General features: G+C 38.5%; 2 protein-coding genes across 3 annotated transcripts; both read right to left on the minus strand.

Moving 5' to 3' along the window:
• Nucleotides 1–222: 222 nt before the first annotated feature.
• Nucleotides 223–10,312, minus strand: LOC110055234 (activin receptor type-2A-like). 2 transcript variants are annotated; one of them, XM_089288898.1, is made up of 6 exons: nt 10,125–10,312; nt 8,973–9,052; nt 4,346–4,436; nt 2,705–2,841; nt 1,792–1,919; nt 223–1,176 (listed from the first exon to the last, which is right to left on the minus strand). In XM_089288898.1, exons 3-6 carry the CDS (start codon nt 4,401–4,403, stop codon nt 1,140–1,142), a joined length of 360 nt encoding a protein of 119 aa, XP_089145024.1. In that variant the 5' UTR covers nt 4,404–4,436; nt 8,973–9,052; nt 10,125–10,312; the 3' UTR covers nt 223–1,139. The 2 variants fall into 2 exon arrangements, with proteins under 2 accessions (XP_089145024.1, XP_089145025.1); XM_089288899.1 differs by lacking the exon at nt 8,973–9,052.
• A 5,410-nt stretch (nt 10,313–15,722) lies between these two features.
• LOC110062282 (kelch-like protein 11) lies at nt 15,723–17,560 on the minus strand. Its single transcript, XM_020769153.2, has one exon. The coding sequence runs from the start codon at nt 17,397–17,399 to the stop codon at nt 15,723–15,725; it is 1,677 nt and encodes a 558-aa protein (XP_020624812.2). The 5' UTR covers nt 17,400–17,560.
• Nucleotides 17,561–23,787: the final 6,227 nt, after the last annotated feature.

Consider the following 23,787-nt stretch of genomic DNA (forward strand, 5'->3'; position numbering starts at 1 on the left):
ATGAGAACCAGAATAATTCGGTGGTCACTTACGGGAGATAAACCGGTTGGAAATACGCAAAGATGGCCCCGGTCGCTTGCAGAAACGGTCGTGTAAAAGAGCTTTTAATTCAAACGGGGTTTCACATTACAAGTTATAAATAGAGTTGGTCACTCACGGAAGTGGTTGTCAGAGAGCTTCGAGTGTATTGCCAACTGCTATGAAAACAACAAGTCACTCGTGTTGTGCTACATTAACAAGTTTCATTTTTATTATTTTGTTGCAATTTTATCTTTTATATTGGTTGTGTTATAACTATCCTTGACTTATATACTAAAAGTTTCAGCTTGCTTGTACGACAAACTGTTTTGTTTTCGCTTTTAGACCTTTCTGATCTTTAAAATTCTATCACATCTACACCAATAACGTTGACGAACAACTTCAACGACAAGTATACCTTTTCACAGTTTCTGACGCCATCTTGCTCGGGGGCGAGCACAGCAACAATTGTAGTAAATGTATAGGAGAATTTAAAAGTTCGATGCCCAATGAGTCCAATAAGCTGAAAGTGATTGACTTTCTGAGTGTGTGCTGAGTTACAAGAAACAGATACCCAACAGATTTTTGGCTCAATTCGAAGAACAGATTGGCAGTGAGGCGAGGAATTGCACTCTTAATTTTTCATACAAATGTCTTTAAATCTTCCCGCGAAATTGTGACTCGGTTTTACAGACAAATGTATGGAAAAATGAAAACCATAACTGTGGCCTTTCTAGCGAGGCTATTTCCATCAAATGCGATCAGTAAATTGTTTTACCTTGTAGCTTTAGTTTTTAATTCATAGATACTTTAGAACTCAGATTTTCCGTGAGTTGTAAAACATAACTTTTCCCCATACATTTACTGTAACTTTTGCCATGTTTGCCCCGGCCCCCTTCCCAAGCAAGATGGCGTCAGAAACCGCGAAAAGTTCTATTTGCATCAGGTTTTACCGATCTCGAAATGGAGATCTCTCTGACATGAAAAATTTATTCAAACCATTAACCTCCAGACGTCAAAACTAATGTCTGATCTCCGGCACCATTGGGCTAGCTGTGAGAGAATACCAAAAACCGGAAGGTCAGTAGCACTGTTGGCCACTTTAAATTATCTTGTTTGTACTACTTGGAAGTATCAACTGCTGCTGGTACTTTAACCCTGAAATTTAAAAGAAACATGCAACTGCGTTAACGAGATTGACACAACTGTCACAACTAAAAACCCAGAGGTTTTATTGATTGAATTGATTGATTGATTATATTATCCACTTTGCTTTTGAAGACCTTTTAAAGACCAGGTTTCGTCGAATCTAAAACTACCATCAAAAGTATGTAGTGGGTGATCGCAAATAACTTTAAGGATGTTTTTGGTAAGGACATTTTCGTGAGGGAGGGAAAAAGGCTCAGTGAGATTGGAGAAGACCCAGATGAAAATGAAGTTTTATGGCGATTGGTCATGAGAGCTAGAATATGTCGCTAATATAGATTTAAAAGTGTCGAGGCGAGGGCTTATTTCTTATTTATATCTCCTAATCTTTCACATCATTTCGGTAAATATAGGTATAAATAGTGTTACACTAAACATGGGCTAAGCCACGATTCTTTACTTCCGTCTGACGGAACTCAACGGAAGTCGATAGCCGGAAACGTGAGATGGAAGATTGAAGGCTAAGATCCTCGCAGTCGGAGGTTTAACGAAAAATCAACGAGCGAAATCAATGGAACTTAATTTACTATAACACCCGTGCCACTCACGTTTCAGCGAAAACCTCACCCTGTTGGACGCGAAGAGTTGCACAGGTCCCCAGTGCAACAGCAGAAATGTATTGACGCAACTTTCCGAAATATGCACGCTGTCTGTGAACAACCGTCATCTTGTTTCCAGCAGCCTATTTGGAAAGCCTATTAAAGTGAATAAACAACTTAACGTCACTGTGTGTCCAAGGATCAGGGGGCCACTAAAACTGATTCAGGTCAGGAGCCCCTTGAATACGACTGGTGCACCTGAAATTTGAATTGACCAATCAAGATTCAGCAGGCGGGAAAAACTACTGTCCTGAAGTCGAATGTAAGTTGACAGAAAAGGCACTGAAGTCGGGCAAGATTCCTCACTAGGGACGGCATTGAATATTCTCGAAAAGAGATTTATAATTCCAAAAATCATTAGATTGTAAAAAGTGAAAAAAAATTAATGTGAAATACTTTTGTCTCCAAGCTTTTAATTTGGCGCCAAAAACGAATTGTCTGCGTCTGGCAATTCAAATCGTCGCTCGTCGGGGGTCGCTAGGATAGTATCAGTTCGGTTTTGATTGCCGGTCGTACTGCACACTTTGAGACACACTTTCTTAAAACATGTCAACTAGAAGCGATTCGTCCATGTAAGTGACGCTACTTCCTTTAGTTCTCCAATTTCTCCAAATAAAACCTCCTGGCGACAACGTTATGTTGACTTAAACCGGGAAATAGTCCGATCGTCTTCGGAAATCTTCGGATATCGTCGGATACGCTCAGATCGTCTTCGAAAATCCTTTTACTCTCAGAATAGAAAGCTCACACGCTTGACTGGCAAAAGATTGACAGCGATGTTTATGTCACACGGGATTTCGCTTGTTCCCGAGTGCATTTTTACCTTTCTTAGAGTGGAGCGGAGAATGAAAAATGTTAACTAGCCTGTTATATTCCAATACCTTCAAAGTTCCATCAGTTGCGTAGCCATAAACCGAGAAGCACTTGTCCTGCTCGTCTTTACACTGAATCGTGCTCAAAGGGCAGTTTGAACCAGAACATGACTTCGAGTAGTCGTAGAAGTGACACGTTCGGCCCTCTAGATGAGGTGGAGAGAGAGGAGTGGACAATAGAACGATTACGCCACTAATTAGATTGATACAAATGTAGTACGGAACCAACACAGATGGTGTGGTGAAACACATAAATAACGTTATGACAATAAACAACAGTGCTAGCTCCCCGTAGAACAGTTACAGGGATACAAAACTCACGCTCCTGTGAGCCCAACCCAACCCAGCCCAGCTGTTTAACCAGCAAATGAGGAAAAAAAATTTTCAAATTTCATTAAACACAATTTGGGATTTGTGTTTGAGGAAAACTCGGTCAGAGAAATAATATGATTATTGTGACGCCATCCTTTTCGAAAAACCCCGTTTTTAAAATGTTTTGCGTCCACGCGAAAACGGAAAGCCGACGTTTTCAAATTCCTTGCTTAATTGCTATTTATTTAATCTATCTAATTATTGTTATTTAATTAATTTAGTTATATGCATAAGCGATTAATAGCCCACCTAGATTAGCACTAGCTATCCCCGAGCCAAATAACATGTAATTTTAAAATGAGAGAAAATTGTCGTTGTCCTCTAGTTTGAAGAGCGTTTTCAAAGAGTTCCATTTTTCTGACGGATTAGTGTGGACGGAAGGTCTAACCGTAGAAATAAAGCTGCGTTTTCAAATTTCTTCGATGCAGTGTGGACGCTGCCTTAGTTTTAAAACACTTTCGATTTCGGAACTCCCAGGAGAATAAAAATAGACAATCCGACAGTGGCATGGGTTTTACTCGCGTGGACCGCCCAAGCTGCTTTACACGCAGTTTCATTTCCACGAAAACATCCACGCACCACGCGTGGTGAGATTATCAGCGGGAAAACTCAGCACTCGAAGATAAAATTCGTATCCTCGCGCGGTCATGTGACATCCTCGATATCATTTCCCACTTGCCAAAGATACGAGCAACCGATAGATTAAATATTCATCGCGGTTTTGTGCTCCGCAAACGTGGCACGAAATAAAGTGTCCGTAAGGAAAACTTTTGTGAAATATATTTTATTCGCAAACTATTTTTTTTTTCAAATGCTCACAGGCTGCAAACTAAAGATAGCTACTGCAAAAAGACTTTGACGAAACAAATTGCTCAAATTTTACTGACAGTTATTGGTTTTCGTTGCAGGGGCCCGTTTTTCGAAAGCCCCGAAATCTTTTCGGCTCTCTAGTCATAAGGTTTGAGATTTTGCTAAGGTTATTCGGGTGCGAAAACTTTTCGGGACCTTCGAGAAACGGGCCCCAGAAGTGTAAAAATTATTTCCCTAGTCTGTTTCAAGATTCAGTCTAACAAAAAAATCTATTTTCAAGACGGCAAAATAAACCCGCAATGATTTGTTAAAAAAAGAGTGACATTTCTGGCAATCAATCTCCAATGTATATAATCGTTACAGCAAAATGCATTACTTTCAGCTATCTGCTCGACAGGGAAAAAACTTGCTTTTTAAGAATCATGTGCACTATCTGTAAAAACATTGAAATCAGAGGCTTGCACATACCGGTTGACAGAAATTGAACTGCGATGGTCAGCAATAAAATCAAGAACTTGTTTTCCATCGTCGGGCAGACAAAGCAACGGCTAATCAGTACCTGTGCGTGAGAGACAGTGAGTGAGAATAACTGTCTAAAAACAGCATGCAGCTATTTATAGCAGTAATTTGTTGTGGGTTTAACAGCGTGGGCAGCACGGCGGGTGATACGGCGCGCATATCTGGAGTAGATATGAAGGAATTTCAGCTACACGCCACCTTGTCCTGCTCGCGGCTTCACTGAAACTTTTATATACCTTGATAGCAGTGTCCTGCGGTTTCTTCTAATGCATCTAAAGATTGCTTCTGAATTTCGAATAACATTATTTGCAATGAATGAATTACAAGACAGGAAAAAGTGTTTGCTTTTAAGTATACCTTCACTGAATCGTTTGGTTAACAGCCCACGAGAGTTTTCACCTATCGCCAACGCCCACTCATAACAATTAACTTCTCCAAATATCAATAAACAAGAGGCTATTTTTGATTACTTAATTTACGCATTTTGTAATACTCGTTCTCGAAATGAGGCATTTAGTTCAATTATTTAAAGTTATTTTTTCTGTGGAGGTTTAGTTTGACAAGAACAACTAATGAAACTTCTCCGTTGTATCACGAAACACTGAAATGCTTAAATCAAAGCTGGTGATTCTACGAACGTGTTCTTTTTATCGCGAAATTCTTGAGAATATCTTTAATTAAGAAACTAGTAAAGCCACAGCAGACAAAACGAGGAGTTGTGATGGCTTTGGATGAGTAAAACTGCTTGAAACGATAACATTGAGCGATGAGGTAAGCCGCACATACAAACATGTAACTAAAAATAGAATTCCAGTGGAACTGATCTAGATTTCTCGAACCCTCGACTTTTCAAACCTACTAATAACTCGAACCAAAAGTCTTTTCCCTCTCCTCAGTCAAACACTGTAATTTTTTCTCCAATTTCTCGAACTACGTGATTTTTCAAATCAACTGATTTTCGTTTCCCTTGGAGGTTCGAGAAACTGGAATTCCACATAATATCTGAAATATAATTTTCCTACTGAAGAAAGGGCGATTAACAGGTTAACGCCTTTAGACTTGAAGTTTCATGATCGATACCGAGCGACAAAATTTTTTGCGGGGTTATTAATTTTGCAGATTGGGGATTTTTTTATGTTTTGCGGGATCTAATTCTTGCGATTAAGAGATACTGTTTTCTCTTGTAGCGAAGTAATTTAATTTGACGCTTTTTAGCTAGTCGGGTGCAAAAGTTGCTGCCTGTTTTTCTCGTACTAAGGTAAAGTCTTCAAAATTCGAGCATGTACTACTCTGTCCTGTAGGATTCTCCCAGAGAGCTAGATTCATCTTCCAGTAACCTTCAGTAGAGTTTTTTTCTTTCTGGGGAAAACAGCTTTTGCAGATCGTGAAAAAGCCGCCCCTTTAAACAAGAACCGCAAAAAATTTTGTGCCATGGTCTTTGTCCTTTCCGCTGTTTCTTTAGACAAAACACTTTACATTGCTTCTCTTTATCTGATTGGCTGGTGCCAATGAACAAAAAAATGTGGGTTGCGGATATGTGAGTTGAGTTTGTTGGTTCTCGCCTGGCGCGCATGGCATGGCTCCGAGGGTTTTTCTCCGACTTCCTCGATTTTCCTCTCTGCACAAAAACCAACACTCCAAATTCCAGTTCGACCAGGATAGAAAACCGCATGAAAAACAGCTAAGGCTGACGTGGCTTCCTCTCTAAATATTGTAAAAAACATTGGGGGAGGGGAAGGGCTCGAGAAGTGATCTGCGATGGACTAGCATACCACTCAGGGGGAGTAGGGACAGCCCTAGTCGGTTCATGCTACAAACACCAGAGAAGCGTGGGAACTTTAAGGCCACTGTAAGTTCATGTTTCACGTTAGTGTCGATTTTACAATCGACCACTCAGTCTTCAGATCTTATAAAAGCGAAAATATCGAAATGTTCTAGTAGGTCTTTTTCTCTACCGTAATTAAGATCACAGGATGCCACAAGCAGTTTGCAGCATAAATTTGATCCTTATGCTAAATTTATATGTAGTGTTTCGTTTTGCTTGGAAATAAAGAGAGCATTTAGAAAATTGGACAAAGGGGGTTGGTTTTTCTTGACTAAATGTTTTTGTGCGCGTGAGGTGAAGCAATTTGGGACCATTTAGGTAACTGAAAACGGACGCTAAAATATCTTGGTCATGAATATTTTTAAAATGATCGTTTAATCTTGTTTTTCCTTTTTAAATTCATTACGGTCCCATTTGGCCCTTCAGTTTTTCAGTAGTGAGCGCAATGTCTTGCGGCTGGCTCAGCAACAGTCATAAACCTGTGTTATACAAAATCACCTCCGTTCTATTTTAAATTTTCGAAATGATATGAAACCTTAATATCGTAATCGCACAAAGACTTCATTCTTTATAATGTCCAAGGTCGAGCCGGTTAGCATCACGAAATGTTCAGCGCAAGCAGTCATCAATGACACCCATAAAGCTCAACGGGATTCGAACCTATGGCCTATGCCATGCCGAGCGTACACTCCATCAAGGGATTCAAAAGCACCTTGCAAGGGAGGGGATGGGGGCGGCTAGTCAACGGACCATATTCGTATTCTCGGTTTTGGACTGGAACTAGCGTGCAACTGAGGCTAATGCGGGGAGTCTGTTCAAGTGCAAATGATGTTAATCTCTTTTAATGATATTCCCCCGCATGAACCTCGACTGCAAGCTAGTTCCAGTCCAATACCGGGAATACGAATATGGTCTTTTGGGAAGGTCGTGGGAGCATGGCTGGATGTCACAGATTTAAAATGGATCATATTTGCGATCGTCAAGAAAAAGACTAAAGAGAAAGAGATCTTCACTGAAGTCATCTACACCTTTAGTACCAGCACGTGCAGAATTCGCTGTATTTAGGAATCGCCATTATCGCAATATATACATATAGCACAAAACTACACATTAAAGTTTGTCCTTGAGATACATAGAGGTCCGCAACATGGTGGTATTTAATCAAAAATGCAAAATGAACAAAACTGAACTGAATCAAACCAATATTTACCACAAGCTTTTTAACTGGATTGAGATAAGTGTCATGACAAACTATTAGAGTATTGAGGCACTCTTGAACCATAACAATACAGGAAGAGCTTAAGATCTTACAATTGCCAAAAATGTTGCCTTGATGTTGTGATACGTTTTCTTTCGAATTAGCTCAAAAAGTTCTGTTCAGGTTGAAATTAAAGTGTACCATCTTTGGCTAAAACCCATGCACATCACAATGAGACTGTATTTGATGCGTTTAAAATCGCCATGACGCAAACTTGTCGCAGATCTTAACTATACTCAGAGAGGAAGTAGCTTAGAGACAGTCGGGCATACACTGACGTCATTGACTCGTTGCTTTCAAATACTCTCCTCTTCCACACTCTTGTCGGTCTTAAAATACCAGATAAAGATCTTTTTCTGTCACGCGACCGCATGGTTCAAAATTTGTTTGCATGCCTGACAACAGCAAGAAACAAAAACATTTGTGCTCGTGGAGTTGTTGTAATAATAGCGTATTTTTTATGGCCAAACAGTATATCAGGCAAAGAAAATGGTAGCTTATGCACTTTTGACATCATTTGCACGAATTCGTAAAAAGCCAAACCAGTTATGCAGCATGAGAGTACGTACACAAGAAAGCTTTAAGTTTCATTTCATACACATGTGTATTTAGTAGGCTTCACTGTGTATGAAAACTAATCAGTTGATGAGTGGGCTAACTCTTCATGTTACCCAATGAAACAGCCGGAGCTGTATTAAACTCCATGTGTACACAAGATCTGAGTAGTCTCCCAACATATTTCGTGGAAAACTCAGTATATTAGATATGTGGTTTCTTGAATCTTGAGGCATTTCTTTACGTGTCCGCAAAAAGTAACTATTGTGTCACACGCATCTTAAGTGAGAAATGAGGTAGTGAGAATGGACACTAATCCTGTTCAAAAGTCAATCATGATTCTAAATTTCCGTTTATTTTTCAGTGGTACGCATTTAGGATCAGAGATGAACAATCGTACAAGTAGTGATCAACTATTTTTCTTCCACTACTTATAAAAAATACTTATAAAAAATACTTATGAATGGTTGCTCCGGGCGATGAAAATACGTTTCTTGCCAGTGTGCAAATTGTAGTAATTTCAGCTCACTCAGGCCGACAATTTCGAGACAAAATGAGCGCCCAAATCAAAGTTAACACCCTCTTTAACACAAGAGATGAGGTCGTAGATTTCTTATAAGTAGTTTCGTAGCTATAATTGAAGAGTCGAAATTCATATTTGACAAATGAAAATGACATAATTAAAAGTATGTCTAGCGTTTACTTTCGTTTTGATCAAAATTGTTTCTTTTGGCATTTCTCCGCTAGCACGGATTCCCAATTAACCCAGCGTAGCGAGAAAAAAAAACCTTTCATGAAAATTTACTGATCTACATTGAAATTATTTTTTTAAAAATTTGCCATCATATTGTCATTTTTTGGACGATTTCAGTTCGTTAACTTTATTTCGTCGTCAAATTTTCCTATTACAATTGAAAGCAATTTTGTAAACAACTTACCAAGTGAAGTTTCCTGTCTTTTAGCCACCGTTTTTTGATGTTAATGAAGATTTTTTTTTTCGTCCGCAGCAAACTGAAAACTGACAATGCGGAAGAAATTAAGATATATCAGCGAAAGGCGTTGGCCTGTACTTCAGTGAAAGATTTATGAGATAGCGTTGAAAAAGCCTAACCTAATGAAGCCTTTGTATTCTGTTTTTTAATAGCTTTTCCACCGGCCATCTGAAGCAAGTTATTTCCTTTCGGCGTTTTTTATTACACACCCACGCAATTTTCATTTTGGCTTTTTGGTATATTGGTTGGCATGCAGGTTAGAGTGTCTCTTCTTTCCATGTCCACACTGGGGTAAAATCGGGGCGGATTTAATTTAAATAGTGATTATCTTGAACAGGCGCCCTGTTAAATAGCATTGATAATGTGGTTCTTAGGCAAACTTCATATAGTGCGTCTAAAAGATATGCTAAAGTTTTATTAACATGAAAAGGCACCGAGAAAAAAAAAACCGCCAAAAAAAATTAAGTTCTTGGGTATATTGGTTAAGTAATGTTTGGATTGTTTGCACAAGCATTGTGCATTGAAAGCGCATATGTAAGCTTTATCTTTGAGGTGTAAGAAGTATAGGGGGCCGTAACAAACAGACAAAATACTAATGTAACTGTGAATAATTGTACAAATAAGTCATGGCCTGAAAATACGAACGAATACTTGTTTTGTTCAGGTCCTAGAAGAAGTTTCTGTAAAGTAGTTGAGACCGAAGCGGAGACATGCTCTCTTAGAGAACCCAATTCAATGTATTTGGTGTTAATTCGTTTTGTTTTTCTTAGAATATGATCATGAAAAGATAAAGTTACGCTCACTTGTAGGGTATTAATTAAAAACCTCTTTCCCGCAAAAAGCGACCACGACAAGAGCTGGCCCGAAGGAGAATCAAGCTTTAGTCATTGATGTGTTCAATTCATTAGTTATTTAATATACCACTGTTTTTTCTTTTGATTGAATCTAAACCAAACCAAACTAAATCGTAGAATGGACAAATTATTTTTAAGAAGTACAACAGATTCAATTTGAAACCTTAAATAAAATTGCAAACCCAAGCCGAATTTAGTGCTATTTGCTGCCGTGTCGTTCTAGAGCAGCAGTCTTTGACCTTACCTTTCTCCAAATGTTCCCTCGACGCACTCTTCCACAATGGTTCTCTTGACGCACTCTTCCACAATGGTTAAACGTTTAGAATGCAGTCCAATAAATATCTACGCCTACACCATTCCATGGAAATATTGTTAGTTTTTTTAGCGTCTCGGGAACAAGTTATGCTGAACTAAGTGACCATAATAGACAAGCGAACCTTAATGAAGACAACTTTGGAATTTATTATATTACCTTAGGTACTTACTGCCCCTAAGAAATACAGGTGGAAGAAGCTCCATATCTCAGAATTGATCATGAAAACGTCATTGAATATATACCGGCAACAAATTCAGCATACAGCACGTCAGTTAACAAATGTTGAATAAAATCAGTTACTTGCTTTAGTGCGGGAATTAAGGGAGAGTATGTTACGCTAAGTAATTTTCTCTTCAAAGTTAATGGAACGAGAAAAACAATCTATTTTCGGTGCATTTTGTTTTTGTAATTTGCCAGCAGCGCTTTTCGCCATCTGATTGTAAGAATAGTTTTTAGTTTAGTCTACATGCTACGAAAATTATCATTTATAGAGATTTAATATTAGATAGCTATCTCTTTCAAAGTTTATTGCTCGAAGGCAAGGCTATTAATGGGCGGAGAATTGATGAAGATAGCATTTCTATGATAAAAATTCTGTGCGAATGTTGATAACAGCTCATTATTGAAAAAAAACCTGCACTGAAAAGATAAATGTGCCAAAGCGAGACAATAGAGATCTTTTAATGATTCCAGAAGCATCCATCTTGGACTAAAATTGGTGTTAAAACTGCTCGTTGCTTCAAAACGATTATTAAGTTCGCTATACTAAATAATTTTCTTTGAATGGTCTTTGTGAATTTTGTTTTTAATTTAACCTTTGTGAAATGTTAACAGTCAAGAATTTAACAATACTATTGAGTGACATTTTTCCGTTTGATAGGGATTTTAAAACAACTTTGAACTGTGTCACAGTTACTCTTGATATTGAGAAAGCGGTGTACGAAGTAAATAATTCAAATTGTTTTGTTTCTTTGTAGGTCCTGCCAGACGAACTAATATAATTCTATTTCCATCTGCTAGAGGACTTAAAATCTATTGAACCCAAAACAACACCTTTTACGATACAACCGCAGCACAATTTCCACCTTAATTTATCATTTTTGAACCCGGCTGTAAGTGCTTTTCGAAGATAAAAGACTGCCTTCGTTAGACGAACAGTATAAATGCCGAGTTTTCAAGCCTTTACTTCCGTTTAATTCTTCACTCTCTAAAGTGTTGTTTTCCGGCCGGTTTGAACGGGTCTTATTACATACCACACGAATTTTTGCTACCATTGACATTATCTGCTCTTGAAGTTCTAATAAACTGAGATTTTTCTGTTTCCTATCTGCCTGTTTTTTTCCTATAGCTGATTCACACTTTCCCCGAGTACATTTTCGACCGCTAACGTTAAATACCTGAGTTCTGCCATTTTTTTCCCCAGAATTTTCAACTGAACTATTACTAACTCGTAATAAAGGGTCCCTTCGGAAATGACCCCTTTGTGTGAAGGCTTCGTATCATACTGTCACGGAAATAATTTTTCTTTTCATTTGAAGTCTTTTCAAAGTTAAATTGCTTTATTAAGTATGAATTTTCCCTTGGGGTGAATTTGATCAACGTTAAAAGATGTGACTGCCAACATTAGGTTTTAATTGTCCTGCTCTGCCAAACGACTTTCCAATGATTCTCGTAAGTCAATTGGACAGAGTTCCAAAATATAACCAGAGATTGTGTTAGTTATGAAGGACCGCAAAACGTTTAAAGTCCATTTATCCCAATTAAACTGACGTGCGATACTTTTTGTCAACTTTGCATTCCTAACTTTCTTTCTAGAACCATTTTGAAAGCAATTCGTCAAAGTTTTTCTGTCGCTTCATATGTAGATATATAGTCTTCCCTTTATATCAAATTTGTTCGTGCATAAATGAATCACAAATTCCAGAAAATTGCCCTGAACCAATTTATTCTTTAGCACTGATTATTTTGATGCACAACGAATCTTCAATTCTGTCTAATTCTTCACCTCTTGTCCCACGTTTTACGAGATTGAAAAGAAGGAAAATATGTTTTAACCTCGCGTGACTTGTTTTTTTTTTTGTACACATAACGTTATCACTGGTGTCTTGGAAAGAGGATATCTTTGAAGACAATCGCCCAGCTTAGAATTTATCTCGTGAAAATGAACCCAGTGTCCTGTAAGCTAAAAAGCTATGATACTTTTCATCAACGACTGAATGTTATTAATTACGGGAGAGAGTTGCAGTGAATTTTTCACTTTAAACTCGCTCAGCGGGCCAGGGCCAATAAACGAGTGAAAATAAATAAATAAATAAATAAATAAATAAATAAATAAATAAATAAATAAATAAACAGTCACCAGGAAAACTCTCGTAGATTTTTCGCTTTTAACTGACTCGCTCCGCGAGCGAGGGCCAATAAACGAGAAAAAACACACCATGACGACTCTCGCTGCGAAATATTTGACATAGTTCAAAGTCAACGACTGCGCACGACAGTTGTCGAAAGTCGCAATAACTGGATTACATGAGATTTTCACGACAAAAGAGGGGACGAGAAATTATGTTCTTTTATGTTCGTGGTCTATTAATCCATGCTAAGCTAAGATCGGATTTAAAGAGGTGGCGAGTCAAAGTATTTAACATGGACAAAATGATGGTTAAATCATTCCGTGCGAGCAGTTCTTGACAATATAACGCGAGCGCGAGTAACTCAATTAAAACCATTATTCAAAAACGTTTTAATAAACTGGAACTTGAACTTAATTTCACAAAGTTTGTGTCGTCCTTGTTAACTCCACAAGACAAATGATTAGTGCGGTGAAAATTCAACTAAGGTCTTGCCAACTTCCCAAAATGTTCTTCTAAGCTAAGAAAAGTGACTGACAACTAGGAATAAAAAATAGGTCCGCAGTGCGTACATGTGTGGCTTAAAAGTGATATTTGCCGTTATTGGGATAAAACTGAATTATCTTAAAAAAGTGAAAGACCCTAAGATTTTCAGGTTAAAATAAGCCCTTGTTATAAATGGCTTATACTGGATTTCTAAAATACCCCAAAACCGCAAGTCAAAAGTTAACTTAGCATATGGGTCAGTGATACTACAAGAGGGGGATCTGAAGTGTTTCAGTGTGAGAATATGGGTGCTTAATGTTATTACAAACATAGGCTCACAATGTGAGCTCATGTAGGCCTCCATTTATTTACTTTTATCTTTCTTGTAGTTGAGAAATTGTAAATGAGGTGTTGCTGTGTTGTAAATGTATTCGCCAATTTTGCGAATGTTTGAAATTTATGTCTTTTTGATTATTAGAGTGTAGGTATCTTTCAATCATTCAAGTCATCAATCAATCAATCAATCAATCAATCAATCAATCAATCAATCAGTCAATCAATCAATCAATCAGTCAATCAATCAATCAATCAATCAATCAATCAAACAATAAGATAAGGATATTCAAGTCCAATGTAATAGCTGTGTTGCTGTACGGATGTGAATCGTGGGAGGATGACAAAGGGAGATGAAGCCAAGCTAGATACTTTCCAGCACAAGTTCCTGCGTAGGCGTTTAAAAATCTATTGGCCCATGCGAGTGTCAAATGAAGAGAAGCACATGTGAGCTAACATGGAAACTATCAGCGACCAAGCAAAGAGAAGGAGGTGGACATGGATTGGAAACGTGCTGGGAATTGATAACAGTTCCCTACCACGAGTTGCACCGACATATGCATGGGTACCGGAAGGAAAACGCAAGAGAAGAAGACTCAGAGAAACATGGCGTAGCACAGTGGGGAAAGAGCGAATGGTGATCCTGGGTAGAGCCAGGGCTGGCGGCGTCTGACAGTGTGTCTTGAAGAAGTAAAATTTATGGCCCCAATCTCCATACGGAGAAGCAAAACTGATGATCGAATATAAAGTTTCGTTCAGGTGTTCTGAAATTGCTTGCAGAAATACATAATTTCAGCAAAATTAAAAGAAAGGACTGCGAAATCCTCTTTATAGAGAAAGAACCGAACGAAATCTCTCAACCAAAACTGCAATCAAATTGGATTTCATTAATATAACGGTGGATTAAACTCAGATTGCAATATAATTCTACCGGCAGAATTGTTTCTTTTTGATGGTTACTCAAATGTGAGGTTCTTTAAAACATTTTTAATTCCAAAAAAATAAATATCGGCAGAACTCTCTGGTAAAAGGTCTGTGGTTCTCACTAAATAGATTTTTAAAAAAACTTCTGGTAAAAATTAGACTAAAGGTGTGATTAATACTGACAAACATCCACAGCTAAAGACTTGTCGTTCTAACTTAATATAAATATAACAAGAAACTCTGACAAATGACCATAGCAAAAAGCCTGTGGTTTTCATTTAATTTAATTATAGAAAAACTTCATAAGCTTGTAAAAATTAGATTAATTAAAGGCGTCATAAATATCGGCAACAATCCAAAGCAAAAGGCCTGTGCTTGTCAGTAAATCTAACTAAACAAAACTTTTGTAAAAATCAGACTGAGGGTGTAATAAACTGTACCAATAGACGAGCAAGCGAAGGAAAGAATAATCGTGCGAGCGAACGATAAACCAACTAAACGAACAAACGAACGAATGTCCGACCGACCGACCAAACGAAAGAATGAACGAACCAACGAACGAAGCAAAAGAACGAAACAACCAGCCAACAAAACAAAGAGCCCACCCATCGACAAACCAACGAACGAACGAATCGAAAGAACGATCGGAAAAAAAAAGAACGAACCAATGAAGCTACCAACAAACCATCATCAGATATTTCAGAGAGCTAGGAATTTTTTCCCACTTTCAGAAGGACTCCTTGAATTTGAACACCATGGCAACGAGTCACTAAAATATGGTTCTCTTGAGATGGGGGAGTGGTTTCCTGAATGGCGAAAATGATGGAGTGAAATTTTGTTGGCGTCTATAGAAAGTGGATCGTGTCACCTGTGAGCACTCATAAGGTGGGTTCAGCCGTACTGCACTGATATTAAAAACAATGATAAAATTCTAAACAATCTGGTTTAAGTACCGTGAAGGTTTCCAAGCCAAATTAAGACTAAAATATTAAAAGTACAGCGTAGTAGAAGAATTGAGTATACATTCATGGAAACGCTGTTTGTTCGCAAACGAAACGGACGAGAGCTGTTCACAACATGAGTCTCTAGGCCTTGTCGTCCACAAAATACACATAACGCTTGGTTATGAGTTAATCATTCGTGAAATTTCGCGTCTCGCGCACTTAATAAACGCTACAATGAAAACTTAACAGCGATGTTACTATTACAGTCATCTAATGAGAAGTCTTCGCCACTTGATTAGCGCGAGTTGTCTTTTTTGTCAAATGCTCTGTCACACCAATTGACGCTGAATCCAAGACAGTGTAGCTGAGATTATTTTTAGAAATTTCCATTGAACAGGCACTTGCAAAGCCAAGTTCTTCATTCTCATTCTGTTGGAAAGGTATTGTGGTGGTTTTGATCCACTCGTCGTTATCATAATCATAGCGCTCAACTATTGCTCCTTCAGAGTCGCCGCCATAGCAACCACCCAATAAGTATAGGTTGCCATCGCAACACACCATACGGCGGAACTGGTTCCTCCTAGTGACCAGGCCCCATATAATCTCCCACTCGTTCGATCGTTCGTTGTACACTTCACAAGTGTCAGCAGGCGCCCCTTTGTTTCCACCAGCATTCTCTCCTCTTGCATGTCAGCTACTTTCTCCCAAGTGTTTTGGTTAAGGTCATACCTGTCAACATCGCTCAGGTATTTGTTCATTTCTCCGCGTACTCCACCGCCAATGAAATAAATAAAATTATCACTGGCTACAAGGCAAACTCTTTCCCTTAAACCCGAATCAAAAGATGTAATGTCTTGCCAAACGTTTGACTCCGGTGCGTACCTCGAAATCATAGAAACGTCGAATTCGCCTTCAAGGCAAGTCTGGCAGACTGCATGTGAAAGTCGTCCTTTGCATTTGAAGCATGAATAATGTTCCTGGCCGTATAATGAAAGGAGACACGGACAGAAACCAGTCAGTCTTCTGTTGCACTCAGGGCACCTGTATTTAGTTACCACACCATAAATTTCACAACCATTTCTGACAACTATCTGCTTCATAGCTCCTTCTTCATAGTACGGTAATGGCGTCCAAGTGTTAGAAAACAAATCATAGCGGTGCATTTGTGACATAGGGACCTCTGAATTTGATGGAGAAAAAGAATACAGTTCGTTATGACAAATAGAGGCTATCTGAGTTCGGTGATGTGAACCTAAACTGTCTCCTACATTGCACCATCTGTCTTCGCGAGGGAAATAACAAAGAACGTGTTCCTCACTGCACACCACAATGGTCGGAGCCTTCCTTGGTGGGGTAGATAAATCGTCGAAGTTGTTTGAGTCAATTGCCTTCAGAGCGCCCTTCACAAGATCCAAACATCCGTCATTAACTTTCACATGGTAATTGGTCGCAATGACACCGCATAGGAAGTCGCGTGATACATAAACAAGTCGAACTTGACGAAATAAATCAGCGAAATATTTCTTTCGTTCGTTTTTATCTCGATCAATCCATGCTAAAATGATCTCAAACACATTTTCCTCGGTGGTCACATCTATTTCGTCACTGGAAATCCACATCTCAACTTCCTCGTTGGACAAATTAAAAAACTCGTTTGTTTTGGCTACGGATGTGAAATTTGCTAGGATAAACTGTCTGGTCCTGGACAGAATTTCGTCGCATCGATACAATTCTGCAAAATGGTAGATTGAAATACAGTTTGAAGCATTCATGGCCTCTAAGTTTTCTACAACTCGCATGGCAAGAGCTTTTAATTTCGGAAGAAACAAGTAATCAGCCATAAAGACAAGATTTTCGGCCATCTCTCGAGGGGCTAATGTTTGAACGCTACCAGTGTAAATAAACTCCAGTACAGCAGACATCACTAACTCGTTACTCATCTCCAACCGAATTATTCCCTCTTTAGCCTCTTTCATGTCGCTGTTCAGCAGCTTTTCAAAAAAGGGACTGGCCTTCGACAAAACATCTTTATGAGCTTTGAATTCTTTTCCGTCTTCCACCAACAAAGTCAAATCACATGGATGATCGAGTGCTTCGTGTGGCTGAAACATTTCTTTCAAACTTTCGTTTTGCGAGCGATTGCTGGTAGATTGTAAGGTTGCTGACATCTTAATGACGTTTGAGACTAAATCACTTTCGATAAAAATGACATCTACGAGTCATGCGAGAGTCCAATATGGCAAACTTCCTCATCAGAAACTGAAACTTCAATGACTTAACCCTTTGCGTACCAAGTGGCCATATGTGGCCACTTAAATACAGGCCCCATTCGGGCGTCCTTGAAAGAGGGATTTTAGGGGCTGGAAACTAATGCTACATTTTGGTTCAGACTACACAACGTAGTTCTTCAGTTTTTTCGAAAATTTCTTCAATCGAGCGGGTTTTTAGCGAATTTTGCGAGTTTTCTTTTAGTTAAACGTTTTGAGCGAGGTGATTTAAAAATGGCGGCTCTTCGAGATGATGCTACACTAGATTTTAGCGTTCAAAACGATGTTGAAATTCAATTTATCGACGAAGAAGACTTCCCACTTGCTAATTTAAACGAGCACCGAGCCTCTGATCAGGAATTTTACTCTGGTGCATCTGAATCAAGCTCAGAGGATTCTAGTGAAGAGTCCGCAGAGGACGAAAACACTGAGACTGAAGTGCAATTTCCTGAAGAATGGTCAAGAACGGTCGAACGCAGAGTAGATATTGACTTCAGTGAAGAACCAGGAATACCGGTAAATGTCAACACAAGAAACCTGAAATGTTTGGATTTCTTTGAGCTCTTTTTTACACAAGAGGTATGGCAGTTGTTAGTTAGTCAAACTAATTTGTATGCAGAGCAGAAGAGAGGGCCAGCAGAAAGCTCTGCATGGTATCCAGTAACAGAAGATGAAATGAAGGCTTGGATTAGTCTTTATCTAAATATGGGGCTGGTAACTAAACCAAGTCTTAATTCTTACTGGAGCACTGATCCCATCCTAAGTTCTCCTTTCTTCCCATCTGTGATGTCCAGGACACGTTTCCTGCAAATCTTGCAGTACTTGCACTTTGCCGACAACACCCGTGCCCCCCCAAGAGATTCTGAAGATTACAATAAGCTGTACAAAATTCAGCCTTTCCTGGATTTGCTTATAGCAAGGTTTCAGGCAGTTTACACACCTGAGAGGCAACTTGCCATAGATGAGACTTTAATTAAGTTCAAAGGCAAAGTGCACTTCAGACAATTTATTCCTATAAAGCCAGGAAGATTCGGGATAAAGGCTTTCACCCTTGCAGAGTCCAGCAGTGGTTATGTATTGAATAGCAAGATTTACACTGGCAAGGAAAACAATGAGGTTCAGAGAGATTTAGGGAGGAAGGCAGTTATGTCTGTGTTGGAACCTTATCTAGATAAAGGATTCTATGCCTTCATGGACAATTATTATACATCTGTAGCCTTGTTTGAGGAGCTAGAAGTAAGGAAAACACTTGCATGTGGCACTGTAAGGTCCAACAGGGTACACTTGCCAAAGGAGATTTGTGGTGTCAAAGAAAAGGCAGTGAAAGATCTTGTAAGAGGGCAGTGTCTGTACAGGCAAAAGGGAAATTTGACTTGCGTGACATGGCGTGACAGGAAGCCAGTTAGTGTTTTAGCTACCCTTCCCACCAGCACAATGAATGAGTTACCAGTAATCGGATACCCGTAATTGCACAAAGAACTCTGGGATCGTCAGGGGGCAAACATTGCAAGTCGCTAGAAGGAAATGTATAGCGAAAAGTTGTTTCGACGCCCAAAAACATGATTTTGTGGAGTGATCAACGCTTTTTCGCTGTAGTTTTTTCGCAAATGGATTTTGGCAATGTTGATACATGGAAAATGTAAGTTTTTGTTTGAATAACCGTGATATAAGTGATAAAATTTACCGATAAACTCCCTTTTGCTTGCGTGAGGTTTATTGTGAAATACATTGAATAGAATTTTGAAAATTTCAATACACGCCTGATCTCGAGAGGCTACCTGGAGCAAATGGTAGAAAAGACCCCCCGAGAAGTTACATATAAAGACAGAAAAGAAGCTCTAAAACAGAAATCGAAAATTGCAGAAGGAACCACTAACCTTTGTGTCAGGCAATTTCACTCAACCGTCAATACCAAACTTTGGAAAGCATAATTACGCACAAATGGCACTTTTAAATACAAATACTCAGAGATATATTCAAGGAGCCACCCTTGATCTGTTGTAGAAAAGGAAACCACTGAAATATGTGCTTGTAAAAGCAGAGCGAAGGCTTTGAGCAACACGGTAGCCACACAGCATGAGTCGCGCGGACTCATTTGTCATTAAATCAACTCCAGACAGTACAATGATCACCACCGGGCTTATTTCCAGTATTATTTGTATGACTGAGCTTTCAAATAAGCCAAAAGTAGCCTGCACACAACTTGAAAGGCTTTACTGGGTTATTTCCTCTCGATTTATCCCTAATTAATTTTGTAATATTTTCAGACCATTACGTGATGTAAATTTCTCAATAACGCTCACGTAAGCAACGGAGTTTATCGGTAGGTTTTATCACATATTTCACGGTTATTCAAACAAAAACTCACATATTCCACATATCAACATTGCCCAAATCCATTCGCGATAAAAACGACGGCGAAAAAGCGTTGATCTCTCTCACAAATCGTTTCTTGTACCTCGAAGCAACTTTTCGCCATACATTTTCTTCTAGCGACTAGCAATGTTTGCCCCCTGGCGATCCCAGAGTTCTTCACACAAACACGGGTATCCGATTCCTGGCAACTCATTCATTGACTCAAGCACAGTGCAGCGGTCAGTCAAAACAAACGGGAAGTGGGAAAAGAAGGAATTCAATCGACCAGGTGTAATTGACCTCTACAACACCTACATGGGTGGCGTAGATGTGTCTGACCAGAGAAGTGTTGCGTATGCTAGACTAATGAAGGGGTCAGTCTGGTATTACAAAATTTTCTTTTACATGATAGAGGTGTGTGTATCAAATGCACATATTCTCCACACCAGGTCACAAAATCATGTCAGTAAAAGAGCTCTAGAGTTTAGAATGCAACTGATCAGTGGATTAGTTCAAGGCTGCTGATTAGTTAAAGTGCTTCCGGAAGGACACAGGATTAGTGCAGACCCCTGTTCCTATCCCTGATATAAGGTTCAATCGTGATCATTTTCATTACCCTGTAAGTAACGAAACACGATCAACCTGCAAGGTGCATGTTCAGAAAGTTAAAACAATATACAGCTGTGCCATTTGTGGTGTGAGAATGTGTCCTGAGCCATGCTTTCAAAGATACCACACAATGCAAGACTATTTCTTTGAAGATGAAAGTCGAAATGGCCCCAGGCGGCTGAAAGAAGGAAGAGGGAGGCCATATCAAAGAGGGAGAAGGAGAACATTAAGAAACTAACTCTGTATTGCTTAAGAGCCTGTTTATGAGCTACTGAGGCACAAGATTAGTGGTTGTATAACCCACAGAGGAACTCTTTGTATCTTAAGAATATTTCTTATGATGTTTTTATTTTAAGAATTTTTTCCTTGTAATAGGAAGTTATAATTTGTCTTAAATTCTCCCAATTGGGGTATATTGCCCTAAAAAATATTGCTTATCCCTTGAAACATTGTAGAAAGTTGATTAGGATTGGAAATAGTTGGATTTTTTTCTTGAGAGCAAGTGATTTCAAATTTTCTTTAAAAATGTGCATAATTATGAAAATTATGCCTGTCATGACGTCACAATTTTGACATGTGTCATAATTTGTATACTTGACGTGAAAGAATATTTAATGTACTTTCTAAATATATATGGTTTTATAGGGTTTTATTGTAAAGAATGAGCTTGACAAGCATTTTTGTAATATATACTCATTTTTGGGACAAATAAATACCACCCCCCTTGGTATACAACGGGTTAATCAACTTAAACGGAAGACGCATATTTATGAAAGTTGGCCACTTTAACCTCTGCCATTTTGTGATGCGTAAGGTATATTTTGAGTTGCTGATCTAAATTTAAACTGTTGTTGCTGTACTGCAGTTCGTCTCCGGGCGGTGCATGCACCGTTATCAAATGTTCTCGTTACTCTGTCGCTATTATATGAAAAGGCGAGATTTTATAGACTGAATTTAACTCACACGCTTGGTCGAGCACAGCATATTTATAAATTGTCTGCAACTTGCCTTTTGTTTCATATCACAAAAAGGGATTACAGTTGGAGACCACCAAGTAGAACACTAACCAATGAAAACTGTAGCTGACAACAATGGATTGGTAGCTTCTCGTGACGGCAAGTGAAAACACTGTCGACTCCTCTGTGTAATATACAGTCTTAGAGATTCAGTTCTTGACGGCGAATTATCATAGTTGTAAATCTTCATGTCATGTTCGAAAGTTAAGCTCAGTTCAAAAGTCATTTTGCGACAACTAAACCGAAACCGTTGATCATGGATAAGCATATACAATTAAGGATCGAAACTAGCAAATCGACAAATGACAAAGTTTCCTGAGAGGTTCGAAACACTTCGCACTTTGTTGGGTTTTCAATTTTGTTAAGAACTATTGTTCGTATTCTTCAATGTTACTGGTTTATTTCAGAAAAAAATATCGCTATCAATTGTTCCAAGTGGCCCGCATCCAGAAGTCTCACTGTAAAAGGCTTGGCTTTGGAAAACAGGAGAGCCGTGCGAAGACAGATAAATTTCGTCCAAGGGTGGAGTGAAGCTAAATGGGGAGTACAAATCATGCTTTGATCTGAAAATTCTTCCTGACGACTGACAGATCATTCCTAGTTTTAACTAACAAATCATGCTTCAATCTCGACATCGGTACTGACAAACGACCGATGATTGCAAATTCTAACTGACAAATCATGCTTAGTTGATTGAAATTCAATTAAATTAATTACAAAGGTGTCGTCAAAAAATTTGCCGTCTATATACTAAGACTTTTGGCGGGAAAATTGGAAAACATTTGCACAACGTTTTCCCTGGGAACGTTTTTGACAAACATTTTAAGGGGGTGCCCCCTCTTATTTTTCCCGCCTAAAAATATCAACATATACCATCCTTAACACAAACTGACGAACAATTTTTATACCAATCATTTGAACTTTTTAAAACTAAGATTTTTGAGTCCAGTAAATGTTTGTCTCCTGTGAAATAAAAATAAAAAAACTACGAAAACTTCAATCTAGTCCCAACGTTTGAAACATTTTAGACCTTTCGTCACTTTTAACCAAGATGAAAAATTATAAGGCAATTGAAAAAATGTTCATGGCTTGCTTAGTTATCTTCTAGAAATTACTTCCAGCGAGGTGTTAAAGGTTTAGGTCTGGTTATCAAGCTTCAAAATGTGTAACTATAAATTCTATGGTTTCAGTTAAATATTTTTTTCATTAGAACTTTGTCATTTGCGAATGAAAGCAATAACATTTTACAAGAATCAGACAACTGAAACTGTGGCTTTGAAAAGCAATTGTTGGTAGATTTTTGTCCGCAGCAAAATGATACCGGTAAATTTAAGAAGAATCTGACAATTGAAGCTGCATTCGTCCGTAATAGATATAATTAGTGAGTACAAACGATAGTGATAAATTTTCAAGGAATCAGATCGCTGGAGCAGTAAGTGTTGAAAATCGAAGATGTAATAGTGAATACTTTTAGTAACAATGTCTGCCAGTTGCAGAAGAAAGCAATCGTATTATTTAGAAAAATCAAACAATTAGAGCTACACATTTTTGAAAAGCAACAAATTTGTTCGCGAATATTTTTGGTAACAATGTTTTATGACGAGATTCATGAGACTCTAAAATACCCAACAGGACATAGGTTCTAACATCTGGTAACGTCACGGTGCTTGTGCTAATCAGATTACAAATCTGTCATTACTGCACAATTTTAGGGTGTTTGTGGTGTATGAGCCGTTTAACATTTGACAGAATAATTTAATGCGGTAAATCAAATCACCAACCATATATGGCCTGGTTAAAAACGTTTAAGCAGTTAATGTTACAACCAGAGGCTTCGCTGTATTTGCATCGATCAAAGAACGAGTGGCGCGAACTGGAGCATGGCGGCAAATGCATGTTCTGGACCGTTGCTCGATCCGAGCCAAACTTGATTCGCGGTGTCGAACGAATGGCTTCATAAACCACGAGAGTTCATCGAAAGTGATTCCTTTCCGTTTTCCAAAACAAGTGGAAAAATAAGTCACATTTGGAATAATAGGCAACACTTGAAAAATGGGTCCCATTTGGAGCAATAGGTAACACTTGGAAAAATAGGTCACATTTGGAATAATGGGTCACATTGGAAAAAATGCGTCACATTTGGAAAAATGGGTCATATTTGGAAAAATTCGTCACATTTGGAAAAATGGGTCACATTTGGAAAAATGAGTCACATTTGGAAAAATGGGTCACAATTGGAAAAATGGGTCACACTTGGAAGAAAGGGTCACACTTGGAGTAATAGGTAACACTTCAGAAAATGGGTCACA

The sequence above is a fragment of the Orbicella faveolata genome, unplaced genomic scaffold, assembly GCF_042242905.1.
Source record: "Orbicella faveolata isolate gen_17 unplaced genomic scaffold, um_ofav_v1 contig_2, whole genome shotgun sequence".
Taxonomy (NCBI): domain Eukaryota; kingdom Metazoa; phylum Cnidaria; class Anthozoa; order Scleractinia; family Merulinidae; genus Orbicella; species Orbicella faveolata.